The sequence below is a fragment of the Budorcas taxicolor genome, chromosome 10, assembly GCF_023091745.1.
Source record: "Budorcas taxicolor isolate Tak-1 chromosome 10, Takin1.1, whole genome shotgun sequence".
In the NCBI taxonomy this organism is placed as follows: Eukaryota; Metazoa; Chordata; class Mammalia; order Artiodactyla; family Bovidae; genus Budorcas; species Budorcas taxicolor.
The window spans coordinates 41,585,107-41,605,536 of record NC_068919.1 but is presented as its reverse complement, the minus strand read 5'-3'; the positions used below and the strand labels follow the sequence as shown (position 1 = coordinate 41,605,536).

The following is a 20,430-nucleotide window of genomic DNA, read 5'->3' as shown; positions in this document are numbered from 1 at the left end:
TCGCAGCCGAGGGCCGCTCGGGCTCACGGGCCGCCGCGCTTCCCCTGAGGACGCTGCGCGAGGCGAGGTCTCGGGGCCGAGGAAGCCGCCCCCGGAGCCCCCGCCCGCCCGCCGGCGCCGCCTCCGAGCCGCCTCGGCCGTAGCCGCGGCCCGGGCGGGAGGCGGCGGCGGCCGGTGAGGCTAGGCGGCCCGCGCCCTGCCTGTCAGATCACCGGCCCGGCCCGTTTCGGCCCGCGGGCCGCCCCCGATGCGGAGGCGCTGCCGCCGGGGCCATGCAGCAGGCGCCGCAGCCTTACGAGTTCTACAGCGAAGAGAACAGTCCGAAATGGCGGGGACTGTTGGTCTCGGCCCTGCGGAAGGTCAGTGCTGGTGCCCGGGCGGCCTCGGGGCCCGAGGGAGGTGCCGGGGCCGAGGCAGGCGGGCGGGGCGCGAGCCACGGCCCGAGCCGCGGCCCCTTGGACGCTCTAACGGGGAGCTGCACGCCTTCCCCGCGCTCGGCGCCGGAGGGCCCAGCGCTTTCTCTCCGGCCGGCGACGAGGGGCTTGTGATTGCCTTTGCGTCCCAAGGGACGTTTTCTCAAGTTATTGCCTGGCCCCGGAAGGAAGGTTTTGTTATGATCATAAAACTGGATTTCATGTTGCAGTCGTTTCGTCAGGCGACTTCCGCCGTTGACCAATTTGTTGTCCTCAGGCTGGATTCGGGCAAGAGAAAGTCCCGCTGGTATTTAGACAGTTTCTAAAACAAAAGCACGTTTCTAGGCCGAGTAATCACTTTTAATTAAATTCTTTGGGGCTGTTCCCTTAGGCAGTTTGAAGGGTGAAGGGTGTCCACTCACTTAAGAGGTTGTAATTTTTTTTTTTGGTGATGGATGTGTTTCTCGATTGAGAAATGTCAGTGAGCCATGATACTGATTTTACAATTCTTGAGGTCAATTTAAGGTGCCTCCACCCTTCCTGCCTTAGGCGTCCCCCTGTTTAGGAGAGATTTCCCCTGTAAAATCTGGTCATTTTCTTCACTGAGTGCAATTTATTACTTAGAATCATTTTAAGGGGATGAAAAACTCTCAGCTCATAAAAAATCAATCTTTTTAGTTTGGGTACATCGCTAGGGTGCATCTGTCCTGTAGATGATGTCAGTTTTCCTCTGAATTTAGTTAATAATGGTACTATTTTTTTAATATGTAATAATCATAGGTTTTTATAGTAAAGCCTTTTGTAAGGTCAAGACGTTTAAAGAGTGTAAATGGGGGCAGAAGAAGATAAACATACTGAGCATGGGCTTTCCTTGCCATTGATACAGGTGTAGTCCCTATTACCTTTTGTGCAAAATAACCAAATATAAATTTTAAAATAATAAGGAGTAAATGTTAATTTAAAATACTACTCCGGAAAATAAATCTTCATACATTAAATTTCTCTAAGTGAAAAGAAGTAGTAGTATTTTGAAGTAAAAAACATTCTCTCACGTATTCAAGTTTCAGATTTGCCGTTTTTTTCACGATTCTTAGGAAGAGGTATTGCCTTCCTTGGGCCAAACATTGTGTAATATTTTTTAAAGAATTTCATGGAGGTGGTTAAGAGCAGCTAGACAGTTATCATTTCGCAGGTATTTTAGGTGTTAAAGTATTACATTGACCTTCCTTCCGTGGGCAACCCGATTATATAAGGAGAGGGAAGGAAATGGCAAGTGTGCTGCTGAGTGGTGATAATGAACACTGGCCTGAGTTAAAAGCAAAGAGGGAAATGCTTAGATAGTGATTGAACCTTCTACCACATAGACAGAAATGTGAATGTAGTTATCAGGTAGGCCTATGTTGTTGGCAGTGTAGGTCTCTTACTAGTATTTTCTGGTAGCAAATAGAATTTGAGTATGTGTTGCATAACTTATTCAATAGGTAGCTTTGACCCTAATAATCCTTCATGCACAGATACAGATTTATATCTTCAGGTTAGTCTGGAAATAAACCCAGGGTAGCATCCGATCCTAGTTCTTTGCTTTGAGTCTGTTATTTTGCATTTATATGTTGTGCTTGTTTTCTTGGTTCTCAGATGCCTTGTAGCTCTCTATTGCCTTATTGCACAGTTCTTGAATGTCCTTTGCTTATGGAATATATACAGCTAAGGAGATCTGGCCTTTTGAGCTGAATTAAAAAAACAATTTTTATTTAACTTATTACATTACTTCTTTTCTAGAATTGAGGTATATTCCCATGGAACACATTTTTTTTTTTAATGTTTTTGCAGATTTTTTGATGTTTGTAATTCCAGATTATATCCAGTTTTGTGGTCGTGCAGCACGTAGGTTTATAGTGCTTGCTAGATTTGTAGTTCTTGAGGAGTTCAAGGTTCACTCTTTGCAGGATGAGTTAAATTCTGGTCTGTACTTGGCACACGTGTCCTTGTACAGTGAGAATTCCTGCTACTTAGGCAGAGGCTCTGTCTTCACATTCAAGGCATCTAGAACATGGCTTCCTTCTTCCAGCTGACCAGATTATTGCAAACACAACTAGGATTAATACTAATAGTAAAAGCAGCAATAGTATTAGACTACTAAGACTTTCCTCCTCTGGTGGATGTTGCCATCAAACATGTGGGAGCTAGTTTCATTAACATTTGTTGAACACATTGTAGGTACTTGGCCCCAAACTGGATCCTAAGAATACAAACATGAATAAAACCAAGATGCCTTGCTCTAAAATGTTTACCACATAGACTGAAAATTCTAAACTTTGAGGTTTTGGTTTATGTAGAACTCAAAAGTTCTGTAAGAAATATCTGTGTGAAGAGAACAAGGTGGTTTTATTAGTTCTGTTAGTTCACTTGTGCATCTTGATGGAACCTTCAAAACAGTTAAAATATAATTTTCTGAAAGGTAAAATCAAAACTCTTATGCCAGTATGAATGAACATGTATCAGTGATTTTGATTCAATTTATTACTTAATTTATTACTTATGAGATGCTAAAAGCCACTTCATATGAAAACTGGAGGAGGTTTAGTATTTATAGGAAACTTAAAAGAATCTCAAGGTAAGATTGTTGGATTGGACACAAAAGTAGTTAATATCCTACAGGAACATAAGCAGTAAGTTTGGGGTTATCTTCCTGCTGATTAGATTTTGCATCTGCCGGACAAAAATCTCTTTAAGTTAATCTTAACCGTTTGTAAAATAGCCCAGTCAGTAGTAATCAAGCATAGTGTTGGACTGAAGAACAGTGAGTTATCTCTTTTGCTTATTTTCAAGTTTTCCTGATTTTTCTGAAAACCATACATATATTTGATAGTTACTATACTGACTTTGAAAATGGAAGAGATTCTTTTAAACCAACATTAAATATTCATTTCACTGTGGAGAAACATGAACATTGAGATATAGATTTAAGGAAAAATAATTTTGGAAATAGAAATGTGTTGTTCTTTAACTCTTTGTTTTATTGTGCTTTTGTTCTTTACCTGTTAAAATAGAACTTCACTTAGGGCATTTAAATACATAGAGAACTACAAAGGGTAGAGCAATATGACACTACTAATGGATAATATGTGCATTGTTAACATTACTGCTGAATTATGTATCTTACCTAAAAAAAGCCAGAGACGTAATTGCCCTCATTACTACTCCTCAAGAACATTGACGCTATCATATTACTTGGGGGAAAAAGAGTGTGGGATATATTTGTAAATGCAGCTTATTACCTGTGTCTTTGAAATGCCTGTGGTACTTTGTGCATGTGCTGTTTGAATCGTATGCTAAGAAAAATCAGTGTAAACATTCTACATATGGAGAAACATGCCTTAATATAATTTTAGCAGGTTTTTTAGTCTCTGATATTTCCCTTGTAGATGCCTTTTCTGTAGAATATTATTCACCAGGCTAGCCATAGAGAAGAAAATTTTCTTATTATCTGTCATTACAAATGTCACAGAAAGCTAGAAAGAATCAGTAAACTTACCTTGTTCCTGAGTCTAACTTAATTCAGGTTTAATATTGACCTTCTGCTTCAACCATTATAGTTTACTCTTGGATATCTGTTAAAATTCAGGAGATGTGAGAGAATGTTTGAGTTAATTAATGGCAGTCAGTGCTGGGGGTGGGGGTGGAAGAGAAGGGTGAAGGTTTTGATTCAGAAATGCCTTTGTACTAATATCTCTTGGAACTGTTTTAGAAGATTGCACTGGATCTTTCCTGGGACCCAGAAGAAAACCATGGGAGTTCTTTGAGAAAATGAAATTGGTATCATTGACAGAAGGTCAAGGAAGGTTTCTTTAAGGAAGTAACATTAGTGCTGACTTCTGGAGAATGTATTTAAATATTTGTTGAGTGCCTCATACGTGCCAGGCAATATCCTTGATACTGAGGTTGTAGTTAGGCCCTGCTCTCATTAAAAACATCTATTCTCTTAATAAATGACTGTAGCAGAGATGCCTGGGGAGAGACAGACAGTAAAGAGGTAAACAATTATTTGGAAAGTCAATAGGAATTAACAAAGAAAGGGGGAGAAAAGATTGGAGCTGTAGGGTAAGGTAGGACCATGACTTTAGGAACTGAGTGAAAGGAGTTGAGCAAGTTGAGACTCTTACATAGACTCAGGTTAAGGTCTCTCCTGAGAATAGAAAATCCTGTAGAGTTATTTATGTAACAAATTAATTAGATTAACTTGATCAAACTTGCTTTTTTGAAGAGATCACTCCAGCTAAAAGGAATAGGAGAAACTATGATTTTGTGACATGAGGCCTATTCGGGATTTCCTAAAGCCACTGAGTATAACAGTGAATGTAACTCTAGGGAGTCATTTGGAATTATTCCAAACTAATAATGACCCAAACTGACCCAAGGGGTTCAGCCAGAACTGGATGAGCATTAGGAATGCATTTTAGCTTGCTGCATTTAGCTTCCTGTCAGCCATGATTTAGTAGTCTTCTGTTTTCAGTTTAATTTTGGTATGGTATATTTGGAGCAATAATATTCCATTAAAGTGTTTTATGCTGAGTATCCAAAGCATTACCTGTGTTACCACTTGACATAAATCAAATATATATCTTTTATATTAATCAGGGCCTTTCTTTCAACGGAGCAGTAGTTTGATTATATCCTCTGTTAGCCTGCATATTTGAATCAGGAAAGAATTTTAATGGAACTAATGGATTTAGCGTTATCTCGTGTAGTCACGTTAAAAATTAACAACCTAAAATTCTTTTCCTTTTTTTACATAAGCACACATAGTAAGTAGAAACTTTTTAAATGTGTTAAGTGTTATATACTTCACATTTTAATATTTAGAGAGGAAGCAACAATGAAAATAACACCAAGATCAAGATGAGAGCATTAGTATTATCTCTGGGTAAAAGTAAAGTTTTCATTACCCAGTTTTCTAAATAAAAACACTTTGTAAACTCAAATACTACCTCTTACTTATGTAGCACTTTGTAATTTTTTCTTAAATGACCCGTTAGCAACATTTCATCGTTGACCTTTTTCTCCTTCTTTTCCTCTTTTGGCTTCCGGGACACCAACCTCTGATGGTTTTCTCCCTCTCTGACTATATTCCTCCTAGTTCTTCACCATTGTTTATCTCCTCATCTTCCCTACTATAATGCATCATCCTGACCTCCCTGGAGCTTAGTCTTTGAATTTCTGTTTCTATTTACAGTAGATTTCTTGAGATCCCACCCAGCCTCATGGCTTCACGTATCATCTCTATCTGATGGGTTCCAATATATATTTCTGGCTCAGAGCTCCCTCCTGATCTTGGATATCTAGTTTCTTAACACTTCCACGAAGATGTGTGATAGGCATCTCAACCGATACTGAGCTCCTTCTCTTCCCCTGAAAATTTGCTCCTTTTGTAATATTTCCCACATTAGTAAAGGGCTACTTCCTCATTCTAGTTGCTCAAAATACTGAGTTATTCTTGAATTCTGTCTTTTTTTATAACCAATATCTAATGTGTCAGCAAATCTTTTTAGCTTTACTTCACACTATAACAATATTCAGTCACCATTTCTTACTCTTCCACTTCTACCTTCTGGGAACACTCTAGGACTATTAAAGTAACCTCTTAACTGGTCTCCTCTCTTCTCCCCTTGTCCCAACACGTAGTCTTTTCTCAGCACATAGAGGTAAGTGGGATCATGTCATTCCTTTGTTCAAAACTTGTTCAGTGCTTCTCAGAATAAAAGTCAAAGTCTTCTCAGCCTGCTATGCCCTCTACAACCTGGTTGTTCCCCCACTTCCCCCTTAACCTCACTGATGTCATTTATTGCTGTCCTTTTTTTGCTCTGCTCCTGCCACACCTTGGCTTCCTGGTACCTCCAATTCAGACATGTTCTAGTCTCAGGGCTTTGTACCGTGTGTTTCTTCTGCCTGGAACAACCTTCCTGCAGATAAAAACACGAGTGGCCCTTTTACCTCCAGTAAGTCTTCAGACAAAGATCTTGAAGAGTCCTCTTGGAGCCTGTCTAAACTTCTGCAACTCCTGTTTACTGGAAATTCCTATGTAAATGTTAACAGCATGTCCCAATTCAAGCTTATTATCATCTTCCATAAACCGATGTCTCCAGTATAAATGATCTCGTACTCATTTTTCAGGCTAGAAGCCTAGTCGTCATCTGTTCTTTCATCTCCAGGTTCATGTCTAATCAACACCCAGTCTTGATTCTTTTCTCCTAAAAGGAGCTTTCTAACTTTTTTTTTTTACTATGTATTCCAAAAGAATTTTGAAGATTTTGTACATTTTTATGTTGACATCTAAAAATGTTCATCTTTAAGCTTAGTTTCAGAGGATATATTGAGTTGGCTAAAAAGTTCATTTGGTTTTCTGTAAGTTGATTTTGTTGTTCAGTTGCTAAAGCTTGTCTAACATCTGACTCTTTCCCAACCCAGGGATCGAACCCGCAGGCAGATTCTTTACTGCTGAACCACTCAGGAAGATCTGTGGTGGCTTTAGTAGTGTGCTTAGTTGTCTTTAACTTCAGTTGACACAGTTTTGTGATAGCTGTTATATCAGTGTGCGTTTTAAAAACTTACCAAAACCAGAGAATTTTTGTGTAGCCATTTTAGTGTTCAGTGTTTAAGGCTTTCCTGGTAGCACAGATAGTAGAGAATCCACCTGCAATGCTGGAGACCTGGATTTGATCCCTGTTTGGGAAGATCCCCTGGAGAAGGGAACAGCTACCCACTCCAGTATTCCTGCCTAGAGAATTCCATGGACAGAGGAGCCTGGAGGGCTACAGTCCATGGAGTCGCAAAGAGTCAGACATGACTGAGAGACTTTCACTTAGTGTTGAAGGTGGAAGAAAAAGCAACATTTTGTCATATTATGCTTTACTATTTCAAGAAAGGGCTTCCCTGATGGCTCAGATGGTGACGAATCTGCCTGTAGTGCGGGAGGCCTGGCTTCAATCTCTGGGTTGGAAAGATCCCCTGGAGAAGGGAACAGTACCCACCCCAGTATTCAGGCCTGGAAAATTCCATGGACAGAAGAGCCTGGCAGGCTACAGTCCATGGCGTCGCAAAGAATCGGACATGACTGAGGTACTTTGACTTCGTTTCAAGAAAGGCAAAAACACAATTGGAACACAAAAATAGATTTGTGTTATATGAAGAAGGGGCTGTGACTGATTGAATGTGTCAGAAGTGGTTAGTGAAATTTCATGTTGGAGGTTTCTCACAGGACGATGCTCCATGGTTGGGTAGACCAGTTGAAGTTGATAGTGATCAAGTCAAGACGTTAACTGAGAACAGTCAACGTTATACCATGCAGGAGATAGCCGACATACTAAAAATATCCAAATCAAGCATTGAAAATCATTTGTACCAGCTTGGTTATGTTCATCACTTTTATGTTTGGGTTCCACATAAGTTAAGCAAAAACCTTCTCAACCATATTTCTGCATATGATTCTCTACTTAAACATAATGAAGATATTCCATTTTTAAAACAAATCATGACAGGCAATGAAAAGTGGCTACTGAGCAATAATGAACAATGGAACAGATCATGGGGCAAGTGAAATGAACCACTGCCAACCACACCAAAGGCTGGTCTTGACTTAAAGAAGGTGATGTTGTGTATATGGTAGGATTGGTGAGAGTCCTCTATTATGAGCTCCTTCTGGAAAACCAAATGGTTAATTCCAAGCACTGCTTCCAATGAGGCCAACTGAAAGCAGCACTGGGTGAAAAGTGTCTGAAATTAGTCAACAGAAAATGTATAATCTTCCAACAAGATAATGCAAGACCACATGTTTCTATGATGACCAGGCAAAAGCTGTTACAGCTTGACTAGCTAGTCCTGATACATGCTCCGTATTCATCAGATATTGCACCATTTATTTTAGTCAGATTTCCATTTATTTTAGTCTTTATAAAATTCTCCTAATGGAAATAAATTTCAGTTCCCTGGAAAACTGTAAAAGGCACCTGAAACGAGTTTTTTGCTCAAAAAGATAAAATGTTTTGGGTGGATGGAATTATGAAGTTGCCTGAAAAATGGCAGAAGTTTGTGAAACAGAATTGTTGAATACATTGCTTAATAAATTCTTGGTGAAAATGAAAGATGTGTGTTTTTATTTTAAAACCAAAGGAATTTTTTGGCCAACTCAGTAGTTTGTTTTCTAAGTACAGATGTTTTAAAATAAAACATTTACATTAGTGTTTTAATACCCAATGAAACCTAAGTACCATAAAATTTGATACACACTATTCATCCTTTTAATATATATATATGACAATGTGCCTTCTTTTAGGTTAAGTTATTGGCTTTCCCGTGTGGCTCAGTGATAAAGAATCAGCCTGCCAGTGCAGAAGATGCAGGTTCCATCGCTGGGTTGGGAAGATCCCCTGGAGAGGCAATGGCAACCCACTCCAGTATTCTTGCCTGAAGAATTCCATGGACAGAAGAGCCTGTGGGCTACAGTCCATGTGGTTACAAAGAGTCAGACAGGACTTAGAGACTGAGCACCTACTTTAGTAGTACATAATTGCTCAAAAGAACATAAACGTTACGAATTTCTGTTGTGTGTGTGCTAAGTTGCTTCAGTTGTGTCTGACTCTTTTCGACCCTATGGACTGTAACATTCCAGGCTTCTCTGTCCATGGGATTCTCCAGGCGAGAATACTGGAGTGGGTTGCCATGCCCTTCTGTTTCCACATAACAAATTTTCCAATACTTGGTGGCTTAATACAACACATATTTATTATCCTACAGTTACTGTTAGAAGTCCAGACATGGCCTAGCTGGATTCTCTATTTTGGATCCTGTAGGCTGAAATCAAGGTTTTGGCTTTAGCTGCAGGCTCATCTGAGGTTGAGATCCTCTTCCAAGTTTATGTGGTTATTGGCAGAATTCATTTCCTTCAGTTGCCTGTCTGAGGTCCTCAGCTCCCAGAGGTTGCTGCCATTTCTTCTCTGTGGTCCTGCCTGTAATAAGTCAGTTTACTACTTTGAGGCAAACAGGACTGCATCTGCTGCTGTTTCTTGTCTCACACTCCAGACCCTATTTTAAAAGGACTCACCTGATTTAGGTCAGGCCCACCTAGGATAATCTGTTTCGATTAACTCAAAGTCAGCTTAATTACTGACCTTAGTCACCTTTGCTGTATACAGTAATAGCACAGGAGTAGTGTGTCATCATATTCACAGGTCCTGCCCACGTTCAAGGTGAGAGGGGTGTACAGGGTGTGTAAACCAGGGATCGGAATCTTGGGAGCCAGATACCTTAGAATTCTGCCTACCACACTCATTCATCTTATGGAAAATATCCCCCATAACCTAATTAGAAAGGTCAGTTTCGTTGTCAAGCCAACCTGCCTATCCTATTTATCTTCTTTCAGACCAAGTCTGACTTAATTTTTCAATTCAGATGAATGTGTTAATACTTGTTATGTGCCAGCCGTTTCACTTCTGAATTCTGATTGTAAGATAGAAAGATAAGGTGTGAAAACTTGCTTTAAATTGTTTCTCCTGACTGAAATAAGATGATGTTGGCTGTATTTAGTATTTTTTTAAAGATGCTTTCTTTCTTTGTTCTCATGAGTCTCATAGTGTATTTTTTTTACTCTAGGCTAGGGGATGAAAGAAGCAAGATTAAATGAGAAATATTTATCATTTAAATGAGAAGTATTTATCATCGTCTCTTTGTTTTGTGTCATAGAATTTATTATTTATTGCTCTGCAGAGCAGTAACGACATTCAAGATAAGAGATCTGCCTTTCTTCAGTTAAGTGGGAGGAAGCCAGTTGTGGAGAGATGGGAAAGGAGAATCCGCATTGTTTACTCCTTGAGTGCAGGCACCTTGCAGGCAGATCTTCTTTAAGAAAGAGTACATATGGTAGTTTTGGTAGGATGCTGAAGGATATGAGTATTAGACCCAGGGAGTCTTTAAGTTTGACTAAATAAAATATACTTAGTGACCTTTTCCCCAGGCCACAGGAAAAAGAGCCAATATTAATTTTATTTTTTTCTAAGTCTTTCTTAATTCTGTGGTACCTGCTGCAGTTTATTTGCTAACAAATAGTGCAAGTTTGTAAACTAAATCAACAAGAGATACAGAGGTTTTACAAGGAGGTTTTTCTATTCTGTACCATTGATCTGTTTTCTTATTTAAAAAAAATTCTATTTATTTGGCCATCAGCGTGTGGGATCTTAGTTCCCCAACCAGGGATTGAACCAGTGTCCCCTGTAATGGAAACACAGAGCCTAACCACTTGACCTCCAGGGAAATCCCTTTTTTCCTATCTTTCTGTCAGTCTACCATGCTATTTTAATTATTACACCTTTATAAAAAATTTTTGGAATCAGGTTTGTTTAGCCTTCTGACTTTTTTCCCCACAGTTGTTTTGGTTATTCTAGGACCTTTGCATTTCCATAGAAATTTAAAAATTAGCCTGTCAATTTCTACCCCGCCCCCCCCCCCCCCCCCCCCCCCGCCAAGAAAAAAACCCTGCTGGAATTTTGATTGGAATTATGTTGAATTTATAGATTATTTGAGGAAAATTGAAATCTTAACAGTATTGAGTCTTTGAACCCACAAAGTTTGTATTTTGATTTATTTAGATTTTTAAACATTTGTATCAGCAATATTTTGCAGTTGTTAATGTACATCTTTAGGGTAAAATCTGCTTTTTCTTTTTAAATTGAATTTTAACTCTTATAACAAAACTTTCAGTGTTTTTAATTGATGTTTGAGCCACTGTAACCTTGCAGAAATTTTGGCAACGAAATAAAGAATTTGGCATGAATAAATACACAGACTGTGTATCCGAGGGATTTATTTCTATATTGTTCAGTTCAGTTCAGTTGCTTAGTCATGTCAGACTCTGCGACACCATGAATCGCAGCACGCCAGGCTTCCCTGTTCATCACCAACTCCCGGAGTTCACTCAAACCCATATCAATCCAGTCAGTGATGCCATCCAGCCATCTCATCCTCTGTTGTCCCCTTCTCCTCCTGCCCCCAATCCCTCTCAGCATCAGGGTCTTTTCCAATGAGTCAACTCTTTGCATGAGGTGGCCACAGTATTGGAGTTTCAGCTTTAGCATCACGCCTTCCAATGAACACCCAGGACTGATCTCCTTTAGGATGGACTGGTTGGATCTCCTTGCAGTCCAAGGGACTCTCAAGAGTCTTCTCCAACACCACAGTTCAAAAGCATCAATTCTTCGGCACTCAGCTTTCTTTATAGTCCAACTCTCACATCCATACATGATCACAGGAAAAACCATAGCCTTGACTAGACGGACCTTTGTTGGCAAAGTAATGTCTCTGCTTTTGAATATGCTATCTAGGTTGGTCATAACTTTCCTTCCAAGGAGTAAGCGTCTTTTAATTTCATGGCTGCAATCACCATCTGCAGTGATTTTGGATCCCCCCAAAAGAAAGTCTGACACTGTTTCCACTGTTTCCCCATCTATTTCCCATGAAGTGATGGGACCAGATGCCATGATCTTAGTTTTCTGAATGTTGAGCTTTAAGCCAACTTTTTCACTCTCCTCTTTGACTTTCATCAAGAGGCTTTTTAGTTCCTCTTCACTTTCTGCCATACCCTAAACGCAAATGTTAGTTGATTGAACAATTTGCACTAGCAAGATTTTTTTATTTGATTCCGAGTATGGGAAACTGAAAAAATATATATATTAGGAAATAACATTTCTGAAATTTGTCAGATCTAGGGTTTATCAATTTAAAAAATTAAGTTTAATGCTTTTATATGTGTCTACACAGAAATCTAGCAGTATGATTTTTCTGTTTACAGTGTATGTGTAAGGAAAGATCTTTTGGCAATTGGAAAATATGGTGTAACGGGAATACAGGTCTGACTTGTTAATCTACTGTTAAAGACTGAAAATTATTTTAATTGCTCTTTTTTTCTGCCTAGTCTTTCAGAAAAATATGAAAAGTGAGTTTGAGTGAGTTTGTTCTGATGTGGTAATTTTATATTTACTGTCTCTTAGGTTGCTGAGATAGTGAATACTGTGGTATTGCAAAGTACGGTTATCTTTTGTTGTCCTTTTGATGTCCTTTTTAGTATTTATAGCTAGGATTTTAAGATTTTATATTGTTTTTATGACTTTTCATCTTTGCAATTTAGTGAATTTAGCATAAGAAACTCAGATGCTTAGTGTTAAGGTTGCTTTTCAGGTTACTTACTGAAATCATAATCACGGAAAAAATATGTATCCCAGTTAGACATTATCTTAATTCTCATGCATAGTCATTTGTACTGAATGGGGCCGTCGGCTTTTGTGGAAGAATGTTATAAGAAACAGTCTTATGGACTTTTTTAAGCTAAACTTCCAATATAAATGTTTATTTTATACATATATTTTTATGTGTTTATACATATATTTTAAATGTCTGTTCTGTTGTTATAATAGAAATATATGGTAGAGTGTAATTAAATTTCCTCTTGGCATGTAACAGGAAATATTTATTTCTCCCAAATCTATTTTGAATTTCCAAAAAAAATGTAATGCCAGGTTTTTTGGATGGTGGTCCTATATGGATTTCCAGCTGCGTTAGTTAAGCTCTTCTCATCCAGACTTCGTTATTGTCTCCAGCTTCATGTGTCCTTTCTCTCTCTCACCTCCCCACTTCAAATTATGTTTCTTTGTAAGTTTGTTTTTATCAAAATTATTCATGGAAATGAAAAGATAACTAGCTCTATAAGGCTTGTTAGGAAAAATAGCAGTATCTCCTCACTATTCACTGCAGTTTTTGCTTCCTAGATGCAGTCCCTTTAATTTTTCAAAGTGATCTATTTCAGTATTCTGTATCTCTAAGAAAAAAAAAGTGCTTCTGCTCTATTGACCTTTCTGTTTTGGGCAGTATCTGTTGGCTTCCTACTATGGAAGGTAAGGTTTTAATGTCTTTTGTGCACACACACACATATGTATATATTCTCCCCTCCAACCACACATAGATTTACCACATGTACATACTTCCTGTCTCCCCTCCCCCTCCATGCTTCTATCTTAATGTTGGTTGGATCAATATTCAGAGTTTATAGTATTATTACTGTATATAATGACCATATACTATATGTTACTTAGAGTTAAACCCCTTTTTCTTTCTTTCAGCATTTTACTGAAGTTAATAATTATCTTGTGTTCTTGTTTGTGTATTTTCTATGTATTTATCAATTTAAGCTCAAACTCCCTACCAGTTGTCTAAATATCCTCTCGAGAGTTTTAGATCCATCAGATACTCTGTTAATTTCATCTTCCTGAGATAGTTTCTTTCAGAGCCTCTTGGTCTGCTCTGATTGGACTGGCGACCTTTATGCTCGTTTTACAGATCTCATAATTTTTCTTCACTTCATCCTAGGCATTCCTTTGGCTTTTCTTTTGCATCGGTTCCTTTGTTTCTTAAATCCCATATTTTCCTCTATCTTGATTTGTATGCTTTTTTATTGTGGTACAAACTATAAAGCTCAACGAAAAAGAGCATGTGAGAGTAAAATTTTTGGCCATGTTAGATCCAAGCATGTCTTCATTATACCTTAACATTTGATTGATAATTTGTTAAGATCTTATTAAAGGTTGGAAGTTATTGCCTTCCAACTTCTAGTAGTATTGTTGAAATCTGGAGCTGATTTAATGTTGTCTACTTTGTGCATGACGTGTTTTCTCCCTCTACTCTGAATTTGTAAGATATTCTCTATATCTCCAGGCATTCTGACATTTTCATTTCTTTCATTGAGATGGGAACTAGGAGGGCCCTTAATGATTTAATATATTAATAATTGCACCCCTTGATTTTCTGTTTGCTTGGTGGTGATTTTCTTTTTAAAATTTTATCTATGGTGAAATGTAACGTACAGCTAGCAAATGCATAAAACATAAACATACAATTTAAGGAACTCTTAATTAACCATCACCCAGGTGAGAAAATAGCACATTTTAAACATTTTTCTCAAGAGAACTCTCCAGAAAGTAACCAGTAGTCATCACTACTTTCCTTTATAGTTTCATCATCTAAGCATGTGTTCTTAAACACCACAGCTTAATTTTATCTGATCTTGAACTTTGTGAATGAAATTTGTTTGTTTTTTTAATCTGTCTTCTTTCTGCCAACATTATTTTGAAGATAGATCCACATTTGGTGGAGCTGTCTTTACTCATGTTTTGTTTTTTGCTGTATATACATTCCATTGTGTGAATATGCCACAATTTATCTATCATACTGTAGATAGGTATTTGAATTTGCCTTTTTAATTTGAAGGTATACCAATAGCGTTTTTTTCTGAACCTTTTTGTTCATGTATTCTGTAAATGTTTGTGCTTATTTCTCTAGAATAGTGCTGTCCAAATGAAATATAATATTAACCACATATGTAATCTGAAGTTTTCTCATAGTCATGTTAGGGCTTCTCAGGTGGCGCAGTGGTAAAGAATCTGCCTGCCAGTGCAGGAGATGCGGGTTCAGTCCTTGGATCGGGAAGATCCCCTGGAGAAGAAAATAGCAATCCACTCTGGTATTCTTGCCTGGAAAATCCCATGAACAGAGGAGCCTGGTAGCCTGGATTCCATGGGGTCACAAAGAGTTGGACTTGACTTAGTAACTGAGCATGCATGTACATGGGTACATGCTGCTGAGTCGCTTCAGTCGTGTCCGACTCCATGCGACCCCATAAACGGCAGCCCACCAGGCTCCCCCATCCCTGGGATTCTCCAGGCAAGAACACTGGAGTGGGTTGCCATTGCCTTCTCCAATGCGTGAAAGTGAAGTAGCTCAGTTGTGTCCGACCCTCAGCGACCCCATGGACTGCAGCCTACCAGGCTCCTCCGTCCATGGGATTTTCCAGGCAAGAGTACTGGAGTGGGTCGCCATTGCCTTCTCCACATGCGTGCATAGCCACATTAAAAATATAAGAAGACACAGATCAAGTTTATCTAAATAACATATTTAACCCAATGAATGTAGTCATTTCAGTATTTAGCCAACAAAAAAAATTATTGAGATATTTGACATTCTTTTTGTATTCTAGATCTTTGACATCTGGTATGTATTTTATAGCCCATCTCAGTTTGGTCGAGCTACATTTCAGGTGCTCATACTAGCCACATGAGGCTAGTGTCTCCTGTATTGGACTATAGAGCTTTAAAAGATATAAATATATTGAACAGTAGAATTGCCGGATTATAGGGTATCATATCTTGAACTGTAGTAGATGACAGCAAAGTTTTCCAAAGTGATAGAGCCATTTTGCACCTCAGTGCCAGTGTGTGTGAGTTCCCATTTTTCTGTATAATCACCAACACTTGATATTATCATATTTTTTCACTTTCTTGTCTGGTAAGTGGGTGACAGATTTCACTGTGGTTTAATTTGCACTTCCCTGATGGCTAAAGAGCTGGAGCACATTTTCACATTAATTGACCATTTGAATTTCTTCTTCTGTGAAGTACTGGTTTAAAATTTGTTTGCCAATTTTTTTCTATTAGGATTTTCATCATTTTTTCCCTGTTGAATTTTTAGAAGTTCTTTATAATATATTCCGAATGTGAGCCCTTTTGTGTTATGTGTTAACATAGATCTTCAACTCTGTAACTTGCCTTTTCATTTTCTTAAAGATGTCTTTTGCTGAACTTGTTTTAAATTTTAATGTTGATAAGTTTGTAAATCCTTTCCTTTATGGATAGTAATTTTTGTGTCCTTTTTAGTAACTCCTTTTCTGTCCTGAGGTTCATGAGATTGTTATCTATTATTTTATATTATCAGAACTTTATTAGGTCTTTTTATTTAATAGATCTAAAATCAGACTAAAATTGATCTTTGTTTTAAGCATGAATAGGAGTTGATTTCATTCTTTCTGTATGAGTGTCCAGTTGTTCACTATTCACCCACTTGCCCCACCTTTCCTCAGCAATTCTCCTCCTACCCATTGTGCCACCTCTGTTGCACATCTAGGGTCTGTATATCTGTAGACTTGTTTCTGTACTGTCTGTTCTGTTCCATTCATCTGTTTCTCTATTGTTATATCAACATTCTTAAATCCTGTTTGTTGTTGTTGTTCAGTCGCTCAGTTGCGTCCGACTCTGCGGCCATGCACTGCAGCACACCAAGCTTCCCTGTCCTTTACTGTTTCCTGGAGTTTGCTCAAACTCATGTCCATTGAGTCAGTGATGCCATCCAACCATCTCACCCTGTCACCACCTTCTCCTGCCCTCAATCTTTCCCACCATCAGGGTCTTCTCCAGTAAGTCAGCTCTTAGCATCAAGTGGCCAGAGTATTGGAGCTTCAGCTTCAGTATCAGTTCTTCCAATGAGTATTCAGGGTTGATTTCCTTTAGGATTGACTGGTTTGATCTTCTTGCAGTCCAGGGGACTCTCAAGAGTCTTCTCCAACACCACAGTTCAAAGTCATTAGTTCTTTGGTGCTCAGCCTTTTTTATTTTCCAACTCTCACATCCGTACATGACTACTGGAAAAACCATAGCTTTGACTATATGGACCTTTGTCAGCAAAGTAATGTCTCAGCTTTTAAATACGCCATCTAGGTTGGTCATAGCTTTTCTTCCAAGGAGCAAGTGTCTTTTAATTTCATGGCTGCAGTCACCGTTTGCAGTGATTTTGGAGCCCACAAAAATAAAGTCTGTCACTGTTTATGATTTTACCCCATCTATTGAAAGAGAAGAGTGTAAAAGCAGGCTTAAAACTCAACATTCAAAAAATTAAGATCATGGCATCCGGTCTCATCACTTCAAAGCAAATAGATGGGGAAACAATGGAAATACTCAGGGTGACAATATACAGCCTTGATGTACTCCTTTCCCAATTTTGAACCAGTTCTTTGTTCCATGTCTGATTCTAACTATCGCTTCTTGACCTGCATACAGGTTTCTCAGGAGACAGGAAAGGTGGTCTGGTATTCTCATTTCTTTAAGATTTTTTCAGTTTGTTGTGATCCACACAGTCAAAGACTTTAACATAGTCAGTGAAGCAGAAGTAGATATTTTTCTGGAATTCTCTTGCTTTCTCTATGGTCCAACGGATGTTGCAATTTGGTCTCTGGTTCCTTGGCCATTTCTAAATCCAGCTTGTACATCTTCCTGTTCTCAGTTCACATACTGTTACAGCCTTGCTTGAAGGATTTTGAGTATTAACTTGCTCGCATATGAAAGGAGTATAATTGTGTGGTAATTTGAACATTCTTTGGCATTGCCCCTCTTTGGTACCAGAATGAAAACTGACCTTTTCCAGTCCTGTAGCCACTACTGAGTTTTCCAAATCTGCTGGCATATTGAGTGCAGCTCTTTCACAGCATCATTTTTAAAGATTTGAAATAGCTCAGCTGGAATTCCATCATCTCCACTAACTTTGTTCCTAATGATGCTTCCTAAGGCCCTTTGGACCCTGCAGCATGTCTGGCTCTACGTCAGTGATCACACCTTCTTGGTTATCAGGTCTTTACGATCTTTTTTGTACAGTTCTGTGTATTCTTGTCACCTCTTCTTAATATTTTTTGCTTCTGTTAGGTCCGTACCATTTCTGTCCTTTATTGTGCCCATCTTTGCATGAAATATTTCCTTGGTATCTCTAATTTTCTTGAAGAGATTTCTAGTCTTTCCCATTCTATTGTTTTCCTCTGTTTCTTTGCATTGGTCTTAAGAAGGTTTTCTTATCTCTCCTTGCTATTCTTTGGAACTCTGCATTCAGATGGGTATATCCTTTCTCCTTTGGCTGTTACCTCTCTTCTCACGTATTTGAGAGGCCTCCTCATACAACCATTTTGCCTTTCTGCATTTCTTTTTCTTGGGGATGGTATAGAGGTGCCCTATGAAGTAGGGTGCACTTCATGCTGCTGCTAAGTCACTTCAGTCGTGTCCAACTCGGTGCGACCCCATAGATGGCAGCCCACCAGGCTCCCCCGTCCCTGAGATTCTCCAGGCGAGAACACTGGAGTGGGTTACCATTTCCTTCTCCAATGCATGAAAGTGGAAAGTGAAAAGTGAAAGTGAAGTTGCTCAGTTGTGTCTGACTCTTAGTGACCCCATGGACTGCAGTCCACCAGGCTCCTCCATCCATGGGATTTTCCAGGCAAGAGTACTGGAGTGAGTTGCCATTGCCTTCTCCTGGGTGCACTTCATAGGGCACCTCTATAATTTATAAAATCGTATGGTCATTCAGAGATACTTCTGTTGCTGGGGTTTATGACCTAATGTTCATAGACTTCTAGTAGGTTTGTTTTATTTATTTTTTAACTTTGCAACACGTTTTAATTTTTGCTTTATATATAATTACAGTGTTTGAAACCTAAAGAATTACACATTATCTTCAAATTTGAATGTGTATATAAATATCATTTGTCTGAACTCAGCACATTCAGTGCCGTGGTTTCTTGGCTTACATCTGCTCTGAAATCATCAAGCTTTATAGGTGTACCCAGGGGGCCCTGAGGACATAGGAAACAATAGCCAGAGTTTATAGTTTTTAAAAGCAAATAAATTTGGAAAGAAAAGCCAAAGGAAAAAGGTTTGATTCACCTTCCTAGGGTCTGTAGCCAGGAACCCGTGCTTTTTTGAGGGACATCTGGTCTATTTTTGTAGCTGGGCTACCCAGTTTTCTCTTCTCAAACTCAGGGGTCAAACATTTGAACTACATTAGTTCAGAGAAGTTCAAGTATGTGCTTGGAGAAGGAAATGGCAATCCACTCCAGCACTCTTGCTTGGAAAATCCCATGGACGGAGGAGCCTGATAGGCTACAGTCCATGGGGTCGCAAAGAGTCGGATACGACTAAGCGACTTCACTCTCACTCTCTCTCTCAAGTATGTGCTAATGTGGACATCAGCAGTCAGGCTGGCCCAGAAGTTGTGAGGTGGGCCCAAATACACTGAAGACCTTTATGACACACTATACAGACTCCCTGGGTGTTCTGGGCCTCAAATTTAAGGGTATCCCTTCTAACTCACAGCCAGTTTTGATTCTGCATATAGCCCAGGTCTAATGCAAAATGTTCTCTTTCTTTTGAACTGTAGGAAATAGTTTTGTAATAGAGTCAGCAGCCTAAGTGAAAAGGGTCCTGCCCCTTGCCTCCCTGGGAGAGTGAGGGTTGGTAGTAATCATGCTGAAACTGAAGAGAAGCATCTGACTCACGTGGTGCAATATTGGTATCACTTTTTAGTCATGACCGCAGACCTCAACCACTTTTCTCAGAAAATGCCTCTGGAGTTGGTCGCAACTCTAGAAAAACAGGGTAGATTGAAGACCGATGACCCAAAGCACCTGAACTTGTTATCTGTAAGCAGAGTGGTGTCGCTTTCATCTGAGGCAGAGGGGGGTTGTAGGAATGGGAGCAAGAATGGTGTTGTTTCTGGGTAAGGGGAAAATGCAGCTTGGAGCAGAATGCCTCTGACCCACCTATGTGGGGCTGATAGTGCCTCAGCTCCACCGTTGGCCTACATTTAGCCAAGCTTCCTCCTCCCCCACCCCTACCCCCAACAACTGGGCTTTACACTCACATGCAATCCACCAAAGCATGTAGAAAAACCTCTGAGGCACTGCAGTAGCTCTACTCAAAGGGGAAAGAAAAGACATTAGGATTATAATTGTCACAGGAAGGGCAAAACCCAAAGCATGTACAATGTTATGTACATGTTTCTGTACACAGATAGATGGCTGCCTCTCCTCTTATCACAGAAATTTACAGCCTCAGGACTTTTGTGAGAGTGATTGATATCGTCCCTAATAGGATCCTTGTACAAGTAGGTTTATTAATTAACTTCAGGGTATCCATGCTTCCTCTCAAGTTGTATAGAATATTTTATGTGTATATGGTTTTTTGGTGGTAAGGAGAAGAGAGACCAGTGGCTTTCAGTTGATTTTCATAGAAAATCAAGTTGTTTAGTCACTAAGGCATATCCAACTCTCTGCAACCCCATGGACCGCAGCATGCCAGGTTCCTCTGTCCTTCACTGCCTCCCAGAGTTTGTG

At 39.3% G+C, this 20,430-nt stretch overlaps 1 protein-coding gene across 1 annotated transcript in view; it reads left to right on the top strand.

The window, feature by feature from the left end:
• The first annotated feature begins 272 nt into the window (after positions 1-272).
• The window catches only part of SOS2 (SOS Ras/Rho guanine nucleotide exchange factor 2), a 100,906-nt gene continuing 80,748 nt past the window's right edge, over positions 273-20,430 (top strand). Inside the window, exon 1 of the mRNA XM_052646375.1 lies at positions 273-359. Coding sequence (XP_052502335.1) covers positions 273-359 — 87 coding nt within the window. The remainder of the gene's footprint in view (positions 360-20,430) is intronic.